Source organism: Pongo pygmaeus, chromosome 3 (genome assembly GCF_028885625.2).
Source record: "Pongo pygmaeus isolate AG05252 chromosome 3, NHGRI_mPonPyg2-v2.0_pri, whole genome shotgun sequence".
Classification (NCBI taxonomy): domain Eukaryota; kingdom Metazoa; phylum Chordata; class Mammalia; order Primates; family Hominidae; genus Pongo; species Pongo pygmaeus.
The window spans coordinates 3,458,276-3,478,561 of record NC_072376.2 but is presented as its reverse complement, the minus strand read 5'-3'; the positions used below and the strand labels follow the sequence as shown (position 1 = coordinate 3,478,561).

General features: G+C 57.5%; 1 protein-coding gene across 4 annotated transcripts in view; it reads right to left on the bottom strand.

The window, feature by feature from the left end:
• Positions 1 to 20,286, bottom strand: part of RGS12 (regulator of G protein signaling 12) — a 148,313-nt gene that overhangs the window by 6,095 nt on the left and 121,932 nt on the right. For 2 of the 4 annotated variants that reach the window (XM_054484919.2, XM_054484920.2), the window contains exons 5-17: positions 20,011 to 20,180; positions 19,411 to 19,503; positions 18,008 to 18,151; positions 17,075 to 17,254; positions 16,626 to 16,779; positions 13,451 to 13,527; positions 11,569 to 11,763; positions 11,161 to 11,234; positions 10,495 to 10,621; positions 8,553 to 8,649; positions 5,816 to 5,886; positions 5,277 to 5,430; positions 3,034 to 3,582 (exon numbers count right to left, since the gene is read on the bottom strand). In XM_054484919.2, coding sequence (XP_054340894.1) covers positions 3,034 to 3,582; positions 5,277 to 5,430; positions 5,816 to 5,886; positions 8,553 to 8,649; positions 10,495 to 10,621; positions 11,161 to 11,234; positions 11,569 to 11,763; positions 13,451 to 13,527; positions 16,626 to 16,779; positions 17,075 to 17,254; positions 18,008 to 18,151; positions 19,411 to 19,503; positions 20,011 to 20,180 — 2,085 coding nt within the window. Of the gene's footprint in view, positions 1 to 1,805; positions 3,583 to 4,554; positions 4,770 to 5,276; positions 5,431 to 5,815; positions 5,887 to 8,552; positions 8,650 to 10,494; positions 10,622 to 11,160; positions 11,235 to 11,568; positions 11,764 to 13,450; positions 13,528 to 16,625; positions 16,780 to 17,074; positions 17,255 to 18,007; positions 18,152 to 19,410; positions 19,504 to 20,010; positions 20,181 to 20,286 lie in introns of those variants that run through there. The other 2 variants (XR_008502063.2, XM_054484923.2) reach the window with 2 other exon arrangements.

Below are 20,286 nucleotides of genomic sequence, written 5' to 3'. Positions count from 1 at the left end.
CAGAACTGTGAGTCAATTACACCTCTTTTCTTTATAAATTACCTAGTCTTGGGTATTTCTTCATAGCAGCATGAGAACGGCCTCATACACACAGCACTGTATGGACACATGCACACCCCTGCCAGCGTGCCCTGGAGCCTCACGAGGGGCCTGACACTACTCCCGCTTGCGGCCTCTGTTGTGTGTGTCAGACAGCTAAGGCCCAGGGCCATTAGACTGGGTGGCCTGGCAGCAAGTGGCCAAAGGGAAATGAGTCCCGCCCACATGCCTCCGGGGACCAGACATGCATGGGGGCACTGGCCAGCCTGCAGGGCCTGACGGGTCTCGGTGCATGGTGCTGGGGTGGAGTGCCGCGTGGTGTGTGGCGCTGGGGCTAGAAGCATGGGGCGGTGCAGTGCATGATACTGAGGCTAGAAGGGCGTGGTGGAGCACCACGTGGCGCTGGGGCTAGAACAGGGTGGCATGGCACATGGTGCTGGGGCTAGGAAGGGGTGGTGTGACATGTGGCACTGGGGCTAGGACAGGGTGGCACAGTGCGTGGCACTGAGGCTGGAAGGGCAGGGTGGCGTGGCACAGCTCTGTGGAGACTCCCCCTACCTCAGGGCTGTTGCTGGCAGCCCCCACGCGCAGCCGGCATGCTGCCCACCGTGGCAATGGGGAGGGCGGGAGCCCGTGGGCTTGGCGGCACCTCCTGTTGTGTTTCTCACCCCGGACGCTGGGTCCAGGGCGGCTGCCACATTGTGAGGAAGCATCCCACAGCAACTGTCAGCGTCGGAGAGCGTTACCCGGGATGACCCCCAAGCTCCTAAACCCTGACAACGGACAGGTCAGCACTCAGTCCAGGCTCGCCCCGGCCCACAGATGTGAAAGAGGTTCCATCAGGCCACCACGGCGTTCACAGCCTGTTTCCTTTGCCGCCAGGAGCAGATGAACTCTCCAACACAGAGAATCCCATTAGAATGGGGGTTCCAGAAAGCAAGCCGCACAGAGCAGTTTCCGTCCCAAGGCCCCTCAGCAGGCTGGGGCCAACATCACCAGGAAGACTGGGCAGGTCCTCAGCAGTTGTCCTGTGTCGCCACGGATAGGCATGTGGAGGACACACACCTAGGACCTATGGCCAAAGCCACTCCCACCTCCTTCTCCTGCTCGCTAGGTCTCCTCCTAGGAGAGAGCCCAAGAGCCAAGGATCCAGGGTACCCACCTGCCCAAGGGCTGAGGAGCCAGCGGGGCAGGGAACCAGTTCTGGCCAGTGGCAGTCAGGGCAGCCACCAGCGCACAGGGGGACCTGCTCCTCCCAAAGCCGGTACCACCCACCCTCCTGCCACAAACAAGTCAGGGATGTCAGCCGGGGCACTCGGCTGGGCCTGTGCTGTAAACCACGTCCGTGCTAATGGCCCTTGGCAGGCAGGAGAACTGACCCCCCACGTGGGTCTGTCTGGCTCTCCCAGGCAGCCTGACACACGCCACACCTGTGCGCAGAGCCAGCCACAGCCCCAGGGCCGCAGGGCCGGGGTGTGGGTGCGGGACTGCAGCCCGAAGGCCAGCAGGCCAGCTCATCTCAGCACCCGCCACAGGGCCACCAGCTCTTCTGCTGTCCCGCCGCACGGCTGTGCCGCTGGGAGCACACCAGGTGCTCAAGAGTTTTGTTTAGTGGATGGCATATTTTTAAAAGCCAATAGATTACGGCAAATCCACTTAATCTCCTAAAAAATGTGTGATATTTCCCCTAGATTAAAATACTTTTATTATTTTCTAAAGTGGAAACAAAGTTTCAAATGAGAAAGAAAAGTTGTAAGCCAGTCCAGTGATGATGTCCAGAATTTATTACTCCTGGAAGAACAGAAATAAAACGCAGGTGAGAGCCTCACGGGTGTCCACCAAGACGGATGGAGGGGGACTCGGGCCAGGGGTGCAGGCTGCGGAGTGGCACCGGTGGGCACACCAGGCACCTCAGGCTTTCTCATCCGGGCGTGTCCTGGCTGGGAAAGGGGCCAGGGAGCCCCTCCCATGCCACACGTGGCCTCCAAAGGCCCAGATATGTACAGATCTACAGACGTGCACTCCCTGGTCCCCCAGCGAGGTCCAGGCTACAGGTTTGACAAGACCAAACCCCGTGGCAGGCCTCTCACTGCCATCAGCATCCTGGACCAGGGCGCAGGACGGAGAGGTGCTCCCATCGCCCCCAGCAGCAAACCACAGCAGAGGTGTCCACGCACCCCTGAGCACGCTCCATGACGCACTCTGAGCGGCTCCTCCCTCCAGGGGATGGCCACGCAGGCCACAGAGGCCACGGCCCTCGGACCCCTGGACACACCTTTCCCTACCGGCTGCTGGGAGCCGCGCCTCAGTTTCTGGTATTTGTGGCTCACGGAAACATCTCTGCTGCCAGGCCATCCTGTTCACCTTCACACTCACTGAATCCCTTGCTTCCTTTGAGAAATGCCCGTGACACCCGCGGTCAGGGAGCCCTGCTGACGTCACCTCCGCTCCCGAGCACCCACACCACCTGCTATGGGGGCTGCCAGTGGGTGGGTCCGAGCTGCACTCTCAAGGCCCTTCTGAGGACAGGCCTGTGTCTGGGAGCCCTCTCCTGCTATGAACACAGGGGGCTTCACTTCCTCACTCAAGACAAATGCTATTGTTTTCCAGTCTTGAGACAGAAACACTAAAAACGATAGCTGTCCAGATTTGGAAAGGAATGCCTCCATTTTCAGAAACCCCCAGGCCTTACCCAGGGCGTTCCCAGGCCTGGCCGCAGGCACTGCCACGCATCACTCCTGCAAGAGCCTCTCGGGACACCAGGATGCCTGCCTGGAGCGCCTCGGGGGGACCATCCTGACAGACACTGGCCTGGGGCCACACGAGCCCCTCCTTTCCAAGAGGGCCAAGGAAGCCCCCAACCAGCAGGTGAGGAGGGGGCCACGGAGACCACCAGCAAACAGTGGCAGCCGGGGGCCCACTGTCCTTTCTGACTGGAAGCTGAGCAGACCACGCTGACGGGGCCAAGGTGGAGGGATCAGAACCTGGAGGTACCTGGTCTGGAAGGTCCTGGCACGTCCTGGGGGGCAGAGGGCGGCGGCAGCAAGGTGCTGTTGGGGCTGCTGATGTCCCCTTCCCCCATCAGGGTCAACTCGGCCACGTGCTCATCCTCCACCGTCTGGATGCCCCCGGCCTCCACTTCCTGAGACTGCCTCTTCCAGATCTGCGCGGTGCCCTCCTGCGCGAGGGAGACGGGGGACTGGGGAGTGCAGAAGGGCCCGCTGGGAGACTTCTGCCCGGGAGGGGTTGTCCCGGGAGGTCCAGGGGGGCTGGGGGCTGAGCCTGGGCTGGTGGACGGGCTGTCGCTGCTCTCCTGGGCTGGCTCCCACTGCTCGCTGGGCTGGGAGGCGCTCTCCCGGCCGTTGCCTGTGGCGCTTCTCTTGCTAAAGCCCTTGGCCACAGCAGCTGGAGTGGGGAGGGTGAGTTCTGTGGAACCAGGAGGTAAACGGAGGAACTCTGGCAACACCAGGTCTTCCTTCCTTAGCAGTCCACGTTGGTCATCTGCTCTGTTGCTCTGAGCTTTGGAAATAAGCTCAAAAAACTCTGTTGGAAGAAAACCCAGAGTGACCGTGTTTTAGAGAGTTTCACATTGATGACCATCACAGCAGAACATTCTAGAAAGCTCTCATCCTGGGCTGTCCTAACGCCCTATCAGCTGTGGGCCAACAAGAGCCCTTTTCCGTCCACACTATCTTCCCACAGACAGCGGAAGGGACAGCCCTGGGGCTTCTAGCACACTCTGTCTTCAGGAGTCTGAAAAAGCTGCGTACTCCCTGAAAACCACACTGTGTGAGGTCCAGACTTGAACAAACGAGACACTCGACTCAACACGGTTATGCGCTGATGCCGTCTGAGTGGGAAACTGTGGCACTCTCTGGCCTGGGCTTTCAATTTAACACTTGGGGCCCTCTGAGGACTGGCCCCCTTCTCCGGTTGGTCAGCATCTGAGGTACCCCCCCGAGTCCCAGCTGCAGCTGCAGTCCTCAAAGTCGGCAGCAGAATGAACCCGAGGAGGGGAGGAGAGGAAGGCCCTGAGACGGGTGGTCTGGGAAGGGGCACCCTCAAGTCCACGCCTGCCTCTCGGGGTCACTGCCTCTGGGCAGAGGGTGGTCCTCCCAGGCCTAGGGCAGAGGGGGCAACACGTGCTCTCCCTCTCCCCGCTGAAGCTCCACAGCCCCGAGGGGCCAGGACAGGTGCCCCTGGGCCTCCCACTGCCCAGCCACTGCGAGGGCCTGCAGGAGCCTCCAGCTTCTTGGCTGGCTCCTCCAGAACTCTCCTTTTCTTACCTGGGTTGGGTTTTCTAGTGTAGCAGGCCCCAAGGCCACCATTCGAGGTAGATGGCGTCTAAACTGGGCTTTCTCTAGCATTGGAATTACACTCGGAGTTTTTAACAACTACAAGGAATCTCAAATCTCTGACTTCACTGGTTCTCAGAAACATACAAGCTTCAAAGAGGGCGTGTGATTTACTTGTGCTTGGTGGCCAACAAAGGCTGGAGGTGTGTTTTAGTTTTACCGTGAGGTCAGACTCCACAGCCAGCTGTGACAAAGCCGTGACACGCCAGGTGGACTGGCAAGTACGCCCTGGATGAAAATTCAGGTCACGGTGACAGCTGTCGGTTTTGATTCTGTTTTCAATGCTTCTCCTTGTCATAAACTTCTGGAGAAAAAGCAGCTTCAAGAAAGGACTCATCTCTCCATCTCAGTCTTCCATTGTGCCTGTTGTCTCTCCTGGAGGCCAGGGGTGTGCAGGCTGACCTTCCTCACTGACCCCCGTGGCCAAGAGAGCTCAGCAAGCCCACAGTCCTTCCAGGCCAGTGTGTTCCACCTCCCCTCACCTGGGTGCCCAGCTCTGCCTGGGGTGGACTCTCTAATGCTAACTGTGCCTCCAGCCACGCTGGGGACCCTGGCACAAGCCAGTGGCGGGGCCATAGGGAGGAGCTGGGGTGAGAGGGAGGCGGAGCCTGCAGGGGGCCTCTGGCATCTCAGGGCAGACAGTGCTGCTCATATCGGCTGCCCCTGACGCCCTAGGAGGCCTGGCACTCAGTCTCAAAACTGGGGTTTCGGTGAAGTGATCCCAACAGCCCACAGACTGCCCCCGGGAAAAACATGTCTTCCAGGCCACTGGGACGGACCGCAGTCACCCAGATGCTGACAGCTCAGAGCAGATCTACTGACTGTACTGGAAACTAACTGTGCATTTACTAAAAACGTGGAAGTTTTAAAAAGTTCACATACCCTCTGCTTCGTCCAAATTAATTTTCTGATATTTTTTTTTCCCAATCTTTGCAATAGATTCTTCTCTCTTTGAAAGCCGGGGATCCCTAGCATTTTTTCCATTTTCTCCTTTTATTTTAATAGAATTAGACTTGCCTAGTGTTCTTTCCTCTCCCTGCATTAGAAGGAAAGTCAAAGTTCTACTTTCATTTCAATACACGACAACACATCATTAATTAGTTAGAGAGTAGAAGGCTCTATGAAACAGACTGCATTGATACAGAATTTACATGCATTGCAGAAAAACCATTGCAATGATAAAGATTACAAACAGGAATAGCATTTAAGGCACAACCACTCCCACCTCAGAAGAAAAGAAAGCCAGTCCTTCACAGGTAGAGGGAGCTGGGGATCGGCAGGGACGGAGAGACCCGCCAAGGAGCGTGGGGGAGACCCACAGTGATAAGCAGGCGGTAAGGAAGCCCCAGAGCACTGCGCAGGGCAGGCGGGGTCCACAGCGAGAGGAACGGGACACAGGGTGGGCCAGGGCGGGGAATTACCGTAGCCGAGTGGTTTCTGGAGTTGGAATTTACAGCTGTGTTCTGTGTCACTGGCACACCTTTCTGTTTATCTGTGGATGCGAAACGTAAGAAAACTTTATGACTTCAGGGACTCGCAAATCCATCTGAATGTTTCATAGACAACCTGCTCCTACTGCCCCCGAGAGCAAAGCTGTAGAGAAGCCACAAGGCATCTGCTGCCCTTATTCACCACGCACAGCCCGGAGGGGAGGCCCCATGGGACAGGAGAGAGGGCCCGTCCTCCACACACACAGCCGGACTCCATACATCTAACTAGGGACTTGCTGGAGGAGTGATGTTGAAATTGAAAAGCTCATTTCATATACTATTTGGCATAAATATGCTCTAGAAAGTCAGAATCTTACATTTATGACATATTTTCTTTCTCTTTTCTTTTTTTTTTTCTTTTTTTGAGACAGAGTCTCACTCTGTCTCCCAGGCTGGAGTGCAGTGGCACGATCTCGGCTCACTGTAACCCCCGCCTCCCAGGTTCAAGCAATTCTCCTGCCTCAGCCTCCCATGTAGCTGGGATTACAGGCATGCGCCACCATGCCCAGCTAATTTTTGTATTTTTAGTAGAGACGAGGTTTCACCATGCTGGCCAGGCTGGTTTCGAACTCCTGACCTCAGGTGATCCACCCGCCTTGGCCTCCGAAAGTGCTGGGATTACAGGCGTGAGCCACTGTGCCAGTCTGTGACATATTTTCAAATACAGCCTTTGCCCCATGTCAGGGCCACAGGCTGGCCTCTGCTGGCACTAACTAACGGTCTCAAGCCCATTTCTGTGGCCCAAATGTGACTGGAGTCGCGCTCCTGCCCCACATACAGCCCTACGAAAACGCTGAGCACCAAGCTCCACCACAGCACTTACCTGTACACAAACAGGCCCCGAGGCCCAGCAGGCCCTGGGCACAGAGGGTCAGCCAGGGCAAAGCTGCTGGCCGCCCTGCTGGGTTATACATGCTGTGCCTGCCCCACCTGCCTGGGTGTCGGCCCAGGGCGAGGCTTTCCCTAGAGCAAAGGGTGGGCTCGCGGAAGGGTCTCTGCTCTGTGAGGAGTTGGGGAGGGGAGCAAGAGTTGGAGCTCCAGGGCTAATGGCCTCAGCGCTTGCTTCTGACTGGGACCCATGGCCCAGGTCTCCCTGGGAGGGGACAAGTGAGCCATGTGTGCCCTGCGTGACATCATCAGGGCCAACAACCTGAAAGGCGGAGGGGCAGCCCAATGTCACCTGAAGTGGCTCCTCACAAAGTGAGCTCTCTACCTAGAACATCTGCAGGTGGGTTTCCAGAAAGCTCTTTCCAAGACACCTCCCTACGGCACCTGCACCTGCAGGCCCCAAGGCCACGCCTCTGCCTGTCCCTGGGGACAGCTACAAACAGGACCCACCCTCCTGGGCCTGAGTAACCTTCCTCACGCACGGTTCTCAACAAGGGCTCTAAGGAGGACCGGCTCCAGTGCGTCAGGATGAGGCGGGGGCCGGACGACGAGCCCATCTCCGAAGGCTGCTGGCCAGACCCAGCTTCCCCAGGGCAGGACTGTCATGACCAAGGCAACACGCGGGAAAGAGCTCTGTCGACCGCCCGATTCCCTGCACACAAGGAACTGCAGAACCAGCTCAAATGACCGAGCCTGCTGCCTCTGCTTTGCCGGGCAGAGCACAGCCGCCTACTGCCCTGGCTTCCTGTTTTGTGCCTGGAGGGAAGGGCGCCAGATCAGGGCACCGAGGAGGGACCAGGGGGCCCAGACCAATTCTCTTTTGTGTACTAACTCCAAAGCCTCCCCCTCCCCTGCACCGGCCCCGCTCGCCCTCTCCCCTGTGCCAACCCCACAGCCCCCTCCCCTGCAATGGCCCCGCTCACCCTCTCCCCTATGCCAACCCCACAGCCCCCTCCCCTGCAATGGCCCCGCTCACCCTCTCCCCTATGCCAACCCCACTCACCCCCTCCCCTGCACCGGCCCCGCTCACCCTCTCCCCTATGCCAACCCCACAGCCCCCTCCCCTGCACCGGCCCCGCTCACCGTCTCCCCTATGCCAACCCCACTCACCCCCTCCCCTGCGCCGGCCCCGCTCACCGTCTCCCCTATGCCAACCCCACAGCCCCCTCCCCTGCGCCGGCCCCGCTCACCGTCTCCCCTATGCCAACCCCACAGCCCCCTCCCCTGCGCCGGCCCCGCTCACCGTCTCCCCTATGCCAACCCCACAGCCCCCTCCCCTGCGCCGGCCCCGCTCACCCTCTCCCCTATGCCAACCCCACAGCCCCCTCCCCTGCAATGGCCCCGCTCACCCTCTCCCCTATGCCAACCCCACAGCCCCCTCCCCTGCACCGGCCCCGCTCACCCTCTCCCCTATGCCAACCCCACAGCCCCCTCCCCTGCAATGGCCCCGCTCACCCTCTCCCCTATGCCAACCCCACAGCCCCCTCCCCTGCACCGGCCCCGCTCACCCTCTCCCCTATGCCAACCCCACAGCCCCCTCCCCTGCACCGGCCCCGCTCACCCTCTCCCCTATGCCAACCCCACAGCCCCCTCCCCTGCGCCGGCCCCGCTCACCCTCTACTCTGTGCAGGCCCCGCCCACCCCCTCTCCTGCGCAAGCCCCACCTGCCCCTCCTTTGCAATGGCCCCACTCACCCGCTTCCCTGCACCGGCTCCATAGCCCCCTCCCCTGCACTGGACCCACTCACCCTCTCCCCATCCGCTGCACTGGCCCTACTCACCCTTTCCTCTGGAAGGATCCTTCTCCTCCAAGACAACCCGCTGTCCATCCAGACTCGATATAGGGGCGCCAAGGTCCAGGGGCTCCTTCTCTCCACTCTAGGGCAGAGACGGGCACTGAATAATTTACCCAGACTGGAACTTCAGGGAACAGATGTGTGTGATCCCACCCGACTGCACGACCGTCCTAGGCCTGATGGAGTCACACAGGAGATGGCCCCGAGGTGAGGCCTGCCTGACTGAGGCACACGAGCTGGGGCTGAGCCATGTTCCTGACATGGGTCCCGACTGCACGACCATCCTAGGCTCGATGGAATCACGCAGGAGGTGGCAACCCTTGGTCGCTGCTACGAGGGGAACAATGACCCTCGGACGCTGCTATGAGGGAAATACTGACCCTCGAAACTGCTATGAGGGGAATACTGAGAGCAGATGTTCCCCTTTGTAAATAAGGAAGCAAAGACAGAAAACTTTAGGACCAGGTCTGAGGCTGAAATGAAGCGCCACTAGCCACAGGGCTGGAGTTCTTGTCTCTGCATCAGAGCTCTCCTCTGGCAGAGAATCTGACTCTTCACCTGCCATAATCACTGTTAAGAAAAGACATCTGAACGTGTTCGGCATTCACGATCTGTCAGTCAGGGGAACGACAGCCGTCCAGTGACAGGCGGGAGAGACTCTAAGCTCCTGAAGGGGCCGGTCCGCTGGGCAGGCGCGGTGGGCCCTGCGGGGGAAGCAGAGGAACCGTCCCAGGTCCCGCCTTCTCCACCACATTCGTGGGCACAGGGGCCACAGAATTCACTGGAGAGGTCAGGAGAAAGCGTCCGAGGAAAAGCTACATCCCAAACAACCCATTCCACACGAATCCTCCATAGCCCCCACGGCCCTAACCCTGCCTGGCCTGGAGCCCTCGGCAGCCGAGGGCCGCAGCTCACAGGGAACGAGCCTGACCGCAGCCAGCCCTTCCACCCTGGCGCCCCCCAACCATGCCACGAGCACGCTGCCACGACCAACCCCATTTTACAGTCAGGGAAACTGTGACACACAGGGGCTAAACAATTGCGTAGCGTCTCCACAGAGTCGGCCAGAGGGGCACACCTGGGAGCCAGGCCAGGTCTGTCTCCGACCAGCAGATTTCTGGACTCCAGGATGGAGCCTGCAGTGCGGGGAAGAGGCTTCAGGTTACCCTCGGAGGTGGTGTCTGTAAATAATTTAATAGGTTCTTCTTGTTCACTTCAAAGCTCTTGAATAATTTTGAGTGTAGTTTCAGGGAAAACTAAAATCCTGAAAATACTTGAAATCATTGCTCCAATAAAGTTTTCAAGGAAAGAAGACTAGGCAGACGCTGTGCCCTGAACCCCCATGCTCCGGAGCACCCTCAGTGGGGCCCAGCTCTCCCTGTCTCGCGTGGCCTGCCCAGCGCCTGCGGTCACCACCCCACGTGGTGTTTTCTTTCTTAACCCCATTCACATCATAGTGGCGCAGCCTGGAAATGCCAGCTGAGTTCTTCCATCTACAAAGTGCAGGTGAGAATCAGGACATCTCCGTGTGGCCATGCACTGGGGACATCAGCACAAGGCCCGGGCCCAGCAGGTGCAGGGGGGGCAGGGCCATCCGCGCTCTCTTATCTGATCACATTTGCCAACAGCGGGGGATAGTCCAGGGTTGGTTGGTTTGTTTCTCATTTTGGCCTCCCTGGAGCAAAACCACATCTCAAATATCAATTCATTTTGGAATGACCAAGGTACAAATAAACCATGATGGCTCCCACTGCACAGAATGAGAACTGGGGATGGCAGAAGCTGTGTCCTCTCCTCCAAGGGGGACAACCAGATCGGGGGAAGACACCGCTTCTTGGTGTGCCCTCTTCAGTGAACAACACAGAGGTTGCCAAAGGGAACAGACAGTGCCTGCGGTGACAACTCCCGGGCCCCGTGCAACACTCACCAGCCTCACCAGCAGGCCACTGAGGTCCAGGCCGTACTTGGCCACCACGGGCCGTAGCACCTCCGTGACGGGCTTGGTGGGCTTGGCCTTGAGTCCCACTGACCGGTTAATTGGAACAAGATCCAGCCTGGTGGGGGATGAAAAAATTCACTACCAACTCATGTCAACCCTCATTAGGAGATCAGTCTCATGAGCAGAACTACAGCACAGCCCCAGGCCGCCCTCAAGGCCTCGGTGTGCCCCCCAGTTCAGCCCCAGCTGATCAGAACGTGCCTTCCTCCACGTGGGAAAAGTCAGGCCAAGCAAGGGCTATGGTCTCCTCCTCCCGGGACAGCAGTGTCCTGCAGAGCAGCCTGGCTACCTGTGAGGCATCCGCCCTACAGACAGCACTCCTGCCCCTCCCTCTCAGCATCTTAGGGGGCTGGGCTCACCAGGCCAGAGCAGTCCCTGTTCACGGGGCAGGAAGGAGAGGGCGCCTCTCACCCCCGGGCTTGTAGGGGGGCTGCCTCATGTGGGCCTCCACCCTCCCCCCACCCCACCGACACCCCATCGTAGCCCAGCATGGAGCATCCACAGGCTACCCGCTAAACGCAGAGACCAGCAGGTGGTGGGCACACTGGGTTGGCTCTGGGAGCCTCAGGTGAATGACAGCGATCTTCCTCTTACCGAAACAAGGTGCGCTTTTCTAGGCGCAGGTCCCTTGACTCCAAGATGCTACTGTCTTGGTGCAGCACCAGAGGCTGAGGAACAAAGAGACCAGAATCAATGTGGGCACAGCAGGCAGCCCCCGAAAGGCAGAACAATGTGCCCCAGGCACACAGCTGTGCAGAGCAGAAAAGCAGCTTCAAACACAGCCATCCAAAGAAAGCGATCACTCTTTCTACACCAACCCAGCACCCGCATGCAAAGTGCTCCCAGCAGATAGCTCAGTTCAGATAATCCGGCCTCCACCCCAGGCGCTGTTGAAATGAGGAGCGCAGGAGGGGGCAGCCTGAGGACTCTGACAAAGCTGGGGGCCAGGGAGCGGGGAGGTCATGGCCTGAGGGCAGCACGAGGGTCAGGCGGGCCCAGTACCTTGTCCCCGCCCACCAGGAAGAGGTCCGCGGCCGCCCCGTTGATGCCATGCCGCTCACAGAGTCCGGACAGGATGTCTTTGATGGAGAAGCCCGCCTTGACAGCCACCACGCAGGATGTCCCATCTGGGAGATGAATGCAGCAGTGCTTGGTGGCCTTGTCCTTCTCGGGCGCCAAAGTCCTGCAGGCCTCTGACTGGGTAGCGGGGAGACAAGCAGCCGTGAGGGAACCAGCGTCACAGGGGTGCGGGGTACCTCCCAGAGCAGCCCAGCTGGGCCAGGCCACGCGTGCTGGGAAGGCTGGCGCCCTGCCACTGTCCCACCTGCAGTTCCCCAGGTGCACACATCTCAGGCTCAGTCCACACTGCCTGAGGCGCTGGGTTTTGTGAATTAACACAGGAGAGCAGTCATCATTCTCTCAGCTCCGGGCCTCACTGGCCATCGTGCTCAGGACAGCACGGGCCCTGACGCAGCTCTGCTCAGAAGGCACATCTGGGCTTCTCTACCCAGGAGCAGGGCGGTCCTGTGGGGCCCCTGAAGCTGCCCTGTGAGGACCACTCCCTCCCGGGGCTCTGGGTTCCAGCACCCTATCCTCTCTATACACAGCTCCCCGTGCACATCGTTCCAATGGAAACGTCGCGTGGACTGTGACTTCATCGGCACTGCCTTCCGGTAGTCTGAGGTCTCTTTTCCCTGAGCATTATTTCAGGAAACTAGTATGTACAGTGGTAGGCTGGCTGCACAAGTGGTTCCCAACCATCCCCTTCCCTGTATCCGTGCCCCTCATAATACAGCTTTGTGGCTCCTCCCATGAAGAGGTGGAGTCAGCCCCAGCCCAGACCTGGGTGGGCAGAAGGAGCGGCTCCAAGCCTGGGCCTCCAGAGGCCGTCCTGCTCTGCTCACTGTCAGGATCCCTGAGCCGGCTGTGGGACAGGGTGAACTGGCCTCCGCTGAGTGAGGCGAAAGAAGGGTCCTGTCAGTGCTCCTTCCCCAGCCAAGGGCCAGCCATGCAACTGAGGGCCTCTGGGACCAGCCAGCTGGCTCATGTGCCAGGTAACCAGAAACACACGGCAAGGTCGGCCAGAATGGGCAGAACCACCAAGCCCACCCAGAGACCCAGCACAACAGTAATTGTTTTCAGCCTCTGAGTTTGGGGGTGGGGAGGTATTAGGCAACAAGAGCTAACTGATACCTGGTAAATCCTTACAGCTTTCAATGTTATTTGGAACAACTGAAGAAGAAATTATATTCTACACTCATTCCTGCCTGAAAATTTCAAATGACTAGGATGCTGGCAACCAGTGAGGTTTTCCAAAATTCCTATCAAACAACATCTAACGAGCTCACGAGTCCTGCCTGCGTCTGCTCATCTCCCTCATCTGCTGGAAACTGGGGCCAGGACGAGCACCAGCCAAGCAGTGAGCAGGCGTGAGAGGGCGTGGGTGAGACAAGTGGCCCGCAGGCAGAGGAGTAAATCCTGCAGTGTGGGAGTGGGTGGGATGCTCACGCGCTGAGACAGGGAGCGCCTGCTCTCGACGCCTTCTGTTGATTGTTAGTGGGAGTTCACAAAAACTAAATTACAACAAAAAGACTTAAGAAATAAATCCAAAGATACTTTGAGTTCCCTCCCTCGTATAACTAATAGTTTTTCATGCCCTCTCAGGAGACCTAGGCTGGGGGACCATGAGGCCGGGGCCTGATGGGGCCCTGGGCCACCCTGCTCTTTGCCACTGTGCCTGGGCTGGCGCTCGAGCCTTGTCCCTCAGCTTTACAAAGTGAACGGTGCGTTTTGTAAACACAGGTTTCCATGGGAGAGAGGTGTCATCAATCAGCTGGTGGGGACAGCCCTGAGGCCTGTGGGACAAGGGGAGACAGTGACTCACCAGGTCCAGGCTCCCCGCAGAGGACACAGAGCCCTGCGACTCTCGGCGACACAGGCCTCCATTGGCATGCAGGGCGTCTTGACAGGGGAAACACAGTGACTCACGTCAATCAGAACCCTGTTTATTTGGTCACATCTCCCAACCCTCTGCCCCCCTTTAGGCTGAGCAGACAGACGCCAGGAAGCCCCTCCTACCCATCCCCCACCAGACATCACTTCGCCTCGCCTGGTGGAGACGAGTCACATGTGTCTTCCTAACCCTGGAAGCCAGTCAGGGACCAACACGGCTCTACCCACCATGCAGCAGAGATGCCACTCTCTGCCCTGTTCCCTGCCACATCCTGGCTCCAAAACATGCTTGGCTCATGGCAGGTGCCGAACAAGTCACATCAGTACGTGCAGTTACACAGCACGGACCCAGGTGCATGTCCCGGTCAGGGCCTTTCCTCCATTCCATCTGGAGCTTTCATCCCCAAATGTAGTTTCTGGGCCTAACTGGAAACCCCCAGCTGTGGCAACAGCCAGCACTCTCAGCCGGATGCAGCCTCCAGACCCACTCGGTCCACGTCCTTTTCCTCTGACGTCCTGACATGAACCATAATGAAGTGTCAATTTTCACCAACCTCAACTAACTATATTCTTAGGCTGACCTACAAATCATGAAAATTCGGACACAGAAAGGACTTTTCAAACAGCACCTGCTCCCAAACCACACCGCTGCACATGGGCTCTGGGGCCTGAAGAGAGAGGCAAAGGCAGCTTCCAGACCCACTGGCCTGCAGACTGCAGCCACCTTCCACAGGAACAGATGCCCAGGCCACATCCTGGGCCAAGATCAGAATGTGTTACTTCTGGGAGTGCCTGCAGTCTGGGTTTTATTTTTTGGTTTGCTTTGTGTTTTTTAGAGACAGAGCGTCGCTGTGTCCCCCAGGCTGGAGTACAGTGGCACAATCATAGCTCACTGCAGCCTCCAACTCCAGGACCCAAGCAATTTTCTTCCCACCTCAGCCTCCCCAATAGCTAGGACAACAGGTGGGCCACCACACTTGGCTAATTTTTAATTTTTTTTTTGTAGAGATGAGTGTCTTGCTGTGTTGCCCAGGATGGTATTGAACTCCTAGACTCAAACGATCCTCACACCTCGCCCCCCTGCCAAAGCACTGGGATTTAAAGGCATGAGCCACCATGCTCCACTGCTATCAAGGTTTGGTTTTATTTATTTATTTATTTATTTATTTATTTGAGACAGTCTTGCTCTGTCACACAAACTGGAGTGTAGTTCTCGGCTCACTGCAACCTCTGCCTCCCGGGTTCAAGCGATTCTCATGCCTCAGCCTCCTGAGTAACTGGGACTGAAAGTACCCACCATCACACCCAGCTAATTTTTTTTTTTTTTTTTAAGACGGAGTCTCGCTCTGTTGCCCAGGCTGGAGTTCAATGGCACAATCTCAGCTCACTGCAACTTCCACCTCCCGGGTTCAACTAATTCTCCTGTCTCAGCCTCCTGAGTAGCTGGGATTACACGCATGCGCCATCACATCTGGCTAATTTTTGTATTTTTAGTAGAGATGGGGTTTCACCATGTTGGCCAGACTGGTATCGAACTTCTGACCTCAGTTGATCTGCCCACCTCAGCCTCCCAAAGTGATGAGATTACAGGCATGAGCCACTGTGCCTGACTCCTAATTTTTTTTTTTTCTGTATTTTTAGTAGAGCCTTACAATGTTGCCCAGGCTGGTCACCAACTCCCGAGCTCAGGCAATCCACCTGCCTCGGCCTCCCAAAGTGCTGGGATTACAGGTGTGAGCTCCCACGCCCGGCTCTATCGAGGTTTTAAAAGCCCTTTGCAGATCTGCCAGGTATGAGGATGGGCACGAGCGGATGGACTGTCTGAAGCAAACACTCCCATCTCCCAGGTACTCGAGAGGCCTGGCCCCACCTAATAACACAGTGTCCATCTCCCAGGTGGCCTCCGACAAAGGTGAACTCTACAACTCTCAGCTGCCTTTGCTCGGAGAAGAGCACCTCACAGCATGGCCAGAAGCTCAGGGCTGCCCACGTCAAGCCCTCACCAGCGCCTCCTTCAGCGCCCCGGGAACAACACTTCCCCCTGCAGGCGGGGAGCAGCCGTGCACAAATGCTTGGCACTGCAGGGCAAACACAGAAGCCACAGCCGCGGAGCACAGAGCACCCTGCTCACCTGCCTCCACCAGGGCCATGCCGGCTGGTGCTAGCGCAATCACCTCATGCCTGATTTAAACTTGGAGACCACAGGCTTAGTGCCAGTCCCCTGCCTTCAGGCAGGACACTCATTCCTGAAAACTAATCCCTTTCCCAAAAATCTCTAGAGAAGAAAATCTTCCCAGTTCTCCCCTGTGTGCTTTTCAGCACCTGGTACAGAACAGCCTCATCTTCGCCAGCATTCAGCATGGGCATCTCCATGCCCTCTGCCCTGCCGCCCACCAACACCACCCGGCTGGTGTCTGGAGCTCGGCCAGGAGCCGCCAAGGGCCCTGTAGCCCCACCCCCTGGTGCCCTGGGAGCCGTCTCTCTGCCTAACTTTTGTTACAGGAAGTCTCAGACGTGCAAAGAGAAAAAAGGGACAGAGCATCCAGAATGGGCAGCCCCCAATAACCAATACCAATCTTAACTTGAAAAATGCTCACTACTCCAACTATGCTACTACATTTTAAAAAACCACACACATGTAAAAGGCATATGGACCCTGACATCTACCTAGGAAAAAGCCCTGGCAGAGAACCAAGCTGCCATTGGGGGAGACACCCAATAGCACATTTGTGTGTTATTTTTACTTGATTGTATTTTCCAAATTTTCTACCAAAAGCACCTATTACTTTGATAGTGAAAAGCAGGAGAGGACATAGATGTTCAGCCACCACTGTGTGGGGTAGGCCTGAGGTAGGCATGGGCTGGAACGTATTGAGCCCTTTTCTCTGAAGATTCTGGAGCAGCCCTGCTGCCCTCTGGCTGGCTGACAGGTCGTGTCCCCAGACACAGCGGCATTCCTTATTCATTCAGAGAAGCTTCCTCGACCCGCCAACAGGGCCTCTCACTGCACACATGGCCCAAGGTCACCGCCAACCACCAGAGCAACGCCAGGACGGGGACGCGGCTGCCTGGCCTGGACACCACAGCCCGGGAGCCACCCCACAAACCGTCTGCCTGGTCCCCGTGCTCCCTCTTCTTCTGGGACCTTCCGGTGCTCCTGGTCCGTGACCACGAGAAAAACGCGCCTTTCCGCTTCTTCTCGCTGTCCTCATCCCCCAGCTCTTCATTCAAGGATCGGCCGGATTTTGATTTTCCACTTAACTGTCATCAAATGGAAACCTTGGTTAAAACAATGTGAAGTTATTTTACTATTACATTAAGTGCAAAGGAGGCAATACTGAGCTGTAAACACAAGCACTCTATGGGATGCTATCACTTCTACAGGTCATGGTGTGGCCCTGACAGGACTCCAGACAGCAGCTGGAACTTTCCAGCATGGAGCGTCACCCACCACTGGTGAAGACACCGACAGGGCCTCTTTTCACTTCCCACAGAACAGCTCTCAGCTGATGACACACAACCCACAGGGGCGTGAGGCCAGCCTCGGGGAGGTCACCTTTTTTGGCGTGGACACACTAGAGTGGTCTGAACCGAGGCTGTGCTTGGAAGCCGGGCTGCTGGGGACCTGCTGCGAGTCCGGGAGTGCGCGGCCCTCCACTTCCGCCAGGATGCATTCCTGGTACAGCGGGGACTTCAGAAACCGAGTGTAGCTATCAAACTTCATGAGATTGAAGATCTGGAGAGAAGACGTAAGGCGGGACAGTCACAGGAGGGACCCGGACATGCAGCCTCAGGCGCAAGGCTGCTTAGCGACCTGTAGGCAACCACTGGCCCTGTCCTGAAAGGACATCGTTTCAGTCCATTTTCCCCCGCCAGCCCTGAGGGTACTTAAGAGTTATTTCCAGTGTGCCTCTATATCTGAATCTTCTTTCTCATAACGAACCAGCCTTTATCACTTCAAATTAGTGAATTCTGACAACTTACAGAAGCCATCAGCACGAGCAGACTCCAGAGAACTTTTATTTTGTTAAATAAGATTAAAACCAAAAGCGACTAGAAATCTAACAGCAGACTACTTTGAAAATGCTACCCTATGCTTCCGTGAACGTGACCCACGTGCCGCAGCGACAGGCACAGGCATGTCTCGAATAGCCTGGCGCCTAATGCACATCACCACAGCAATGTCCTACAGTGCAAAACTTCAGACGCAGATGCGCCATCACCCATGCAGGTGTGATTCCACACAGATGCACAGGCATCGAAACATGAGCCAGCGTGAACAGCCGGCTCATTGCAGACAGGCACACAGTGGTTTGGGACTTATTTCATGGCCCTACTGAAAGCCCCGCTTTCTGTCTGCATTTCTCCACCTGCATCTGTGATGCTCTCAATCCACTGGCCTGCCTGATAGCACATGTTCTTTGAAGGTGGACCCTATACCCTGAGCCCTAGCCTGGACTCCCCACAAGCTCCCACAGCCTGGGGTTACCTGGAGCTGCTGCTCCTTGAACATGTCCGGGTGAGGTGCGCGGAGGACATCGTCTGCTAGCTGGGCCTGGCTGTCGATGTTGACCGGGGTGGTGGCTTTGCTGCAGAGAAACTTACTGAAAATCTCCCGAGCCCTGTAGGAAAGCTGACAGGAAAGGCACCTGAGCAGCCCGGCACAGCTTCCTCTCCCCGCACTCCTGCTGCCTGCCAAGGCCCGACACCCCCAGGCACTACAGATGTGTTCTCACGGGCCCCAGTAAATACCTCTTGCTTGAATAAATAAATAAAAGTGTGGCCAGAATGCAGCAGCACTGCGCGGGCTCCTCTACGATTGTTTAAACGGATACTTAAAGTGTTCCAAAGACCGGGCGATGCTAGCCCAGCAGCAGCTGCGCAGGGGCAATACTGCCTGTGTCGACACACACCTGGTCTTGGCAACGTGGGAGTGCAGGAGAGCAGCGCCCTCTGAGCATTGCGAGCAGATGAAAGCAGCCCCGGAGCCTGGAAGCGAGGCCACAGGCCAACTGAGGAAACAGCAGCCAGGCCAGGCCAAGGCGTCCCTCCCAGGCTTCTCCTGCACCTCCCACGAGGCACAGGAGGAGCTGAGAAACCATGGCCTGGGATGCCCTCCTGCCTCCAATTTGCTTTCAAATTCCCCTAAATACACGTTCCTTCCTCAGAATTCCAGCACACTGAAAGACACCCCATCTGCTGGTGAAAGCTGTGGCTGAGGGCGTTTATACAAACCAGGTTTAGGCAAAATTAAATATCATGTATGTTTAAAAATTTATTCTGAAAAAGAAATGACTTTTTTCAAGCCATGTGAAAATATTTTATCATCCACTTTCCAATTGCTCTAGATGCTCCCTGCACCGAGCCAGCCTCAAATGAGGCCACGCAGCCCTCTCACACGCCGCCCTCTCACGCGCCCCTCTCTCACACACCTTTCTCACATGCGGCCCTCTCACACACCCCTCACACGCCCCTCACACCCTCCTCTCACACGCCCCTCACATGCCCCTCACACTCCTCTCACACCCGCCCTCACACGCCCTCACACACCCCCCTCACACGCCCTCACACCCCCCTCACACCCTCCTCTCACACACCCCTCACATGCCCCTCACACTCCTCTCACACCCCCCTCACACCCCCCTCACACGCCCCTCACACCCCCCTCACACGCCCCTCACACGCCCCTCACACCCCCCTCACACGCCCTCACACCCCCCTCTCACACACGCCTCTCACACCCCTCTCCCATGCGGCTCTCTCACACGCCCCTCACACCCCCCTCACACGCCCTCACACTCCTCTCACACACGCCGCTCTCACACCCCTCTCCCATGCGGCTCTCTCACACGCCGCTCTCACACAGCCCCCACTTCCCAAGCGTGGACTTACCTCCTTTTTGTCATGTGCAGGAACATGATTAAAATATTCACAGGCCTGCCAGAATAAAATGTTTTCTTCACTGAATTCTTTCCTTAGAAAATCCTAAGAAAGACACCATTTATTAACATTGACACAGGGTCCTCCTTTTTCCTACTTCCCCTTCTACAGAAACCACGGAGTCACCGGCTGCTCACTGAGCTGCCCGAGGGCCTGGAGAGAGAAACCTCATCACTGCCCAGCACTTTAGGGAACCGCACTGCTGCTTCCAGCTGTTTCCCCAAAAGCAAAACATCTCTTTGAAGAGCTGGCAACAGGCACCCGGCTTCTCAACGCACACAGGAAGCTCCAGTGTTGCGGGCTGCAGAGAGACCCCAGTAGGGAGCGGGAGGGCCAGGGACGCTCCCTGGGGGCAGAACCAGGGGCAGGATTCAACCCACCCGCCTCTGAGCTCTTGAGAGGGTGGCGGTCCAGGGAGGGCAGGCGGTCCAGGCCACAGGGCTGCTCAGGGCCCACAGGGTGCCGCTGTCCCTAGGGCGGCCCACGGATCCTGCTCGGTAGTCTCTGCAGAGCACAGACCACTCTGCTGGTCCTGGGCTCTTCCCTACTCACAGAGAAGTAGCGGACACCGACGGGGTCCTGCAGCAGGCGCTCGAAGGACACGGCCCAGCTGGCGACCCTCCTCTCACGCAGGCGCCGGCAGCTCTGCACGCTGGGGAGGCTGGCATTGCTGCTCAGGCTGTTGTTGCTGACGCAGTCCTTCAGGTCGGCGCCCGTCAACTCTGTGGGACCAGCACAGACAGCACCTGCACCCCTGCCCTCCGCCCCGGCCCAGTGAGCGCTCTGCCCACCCACAGGAGACCCTGGGACACTCAGCAAGCTCTGTCT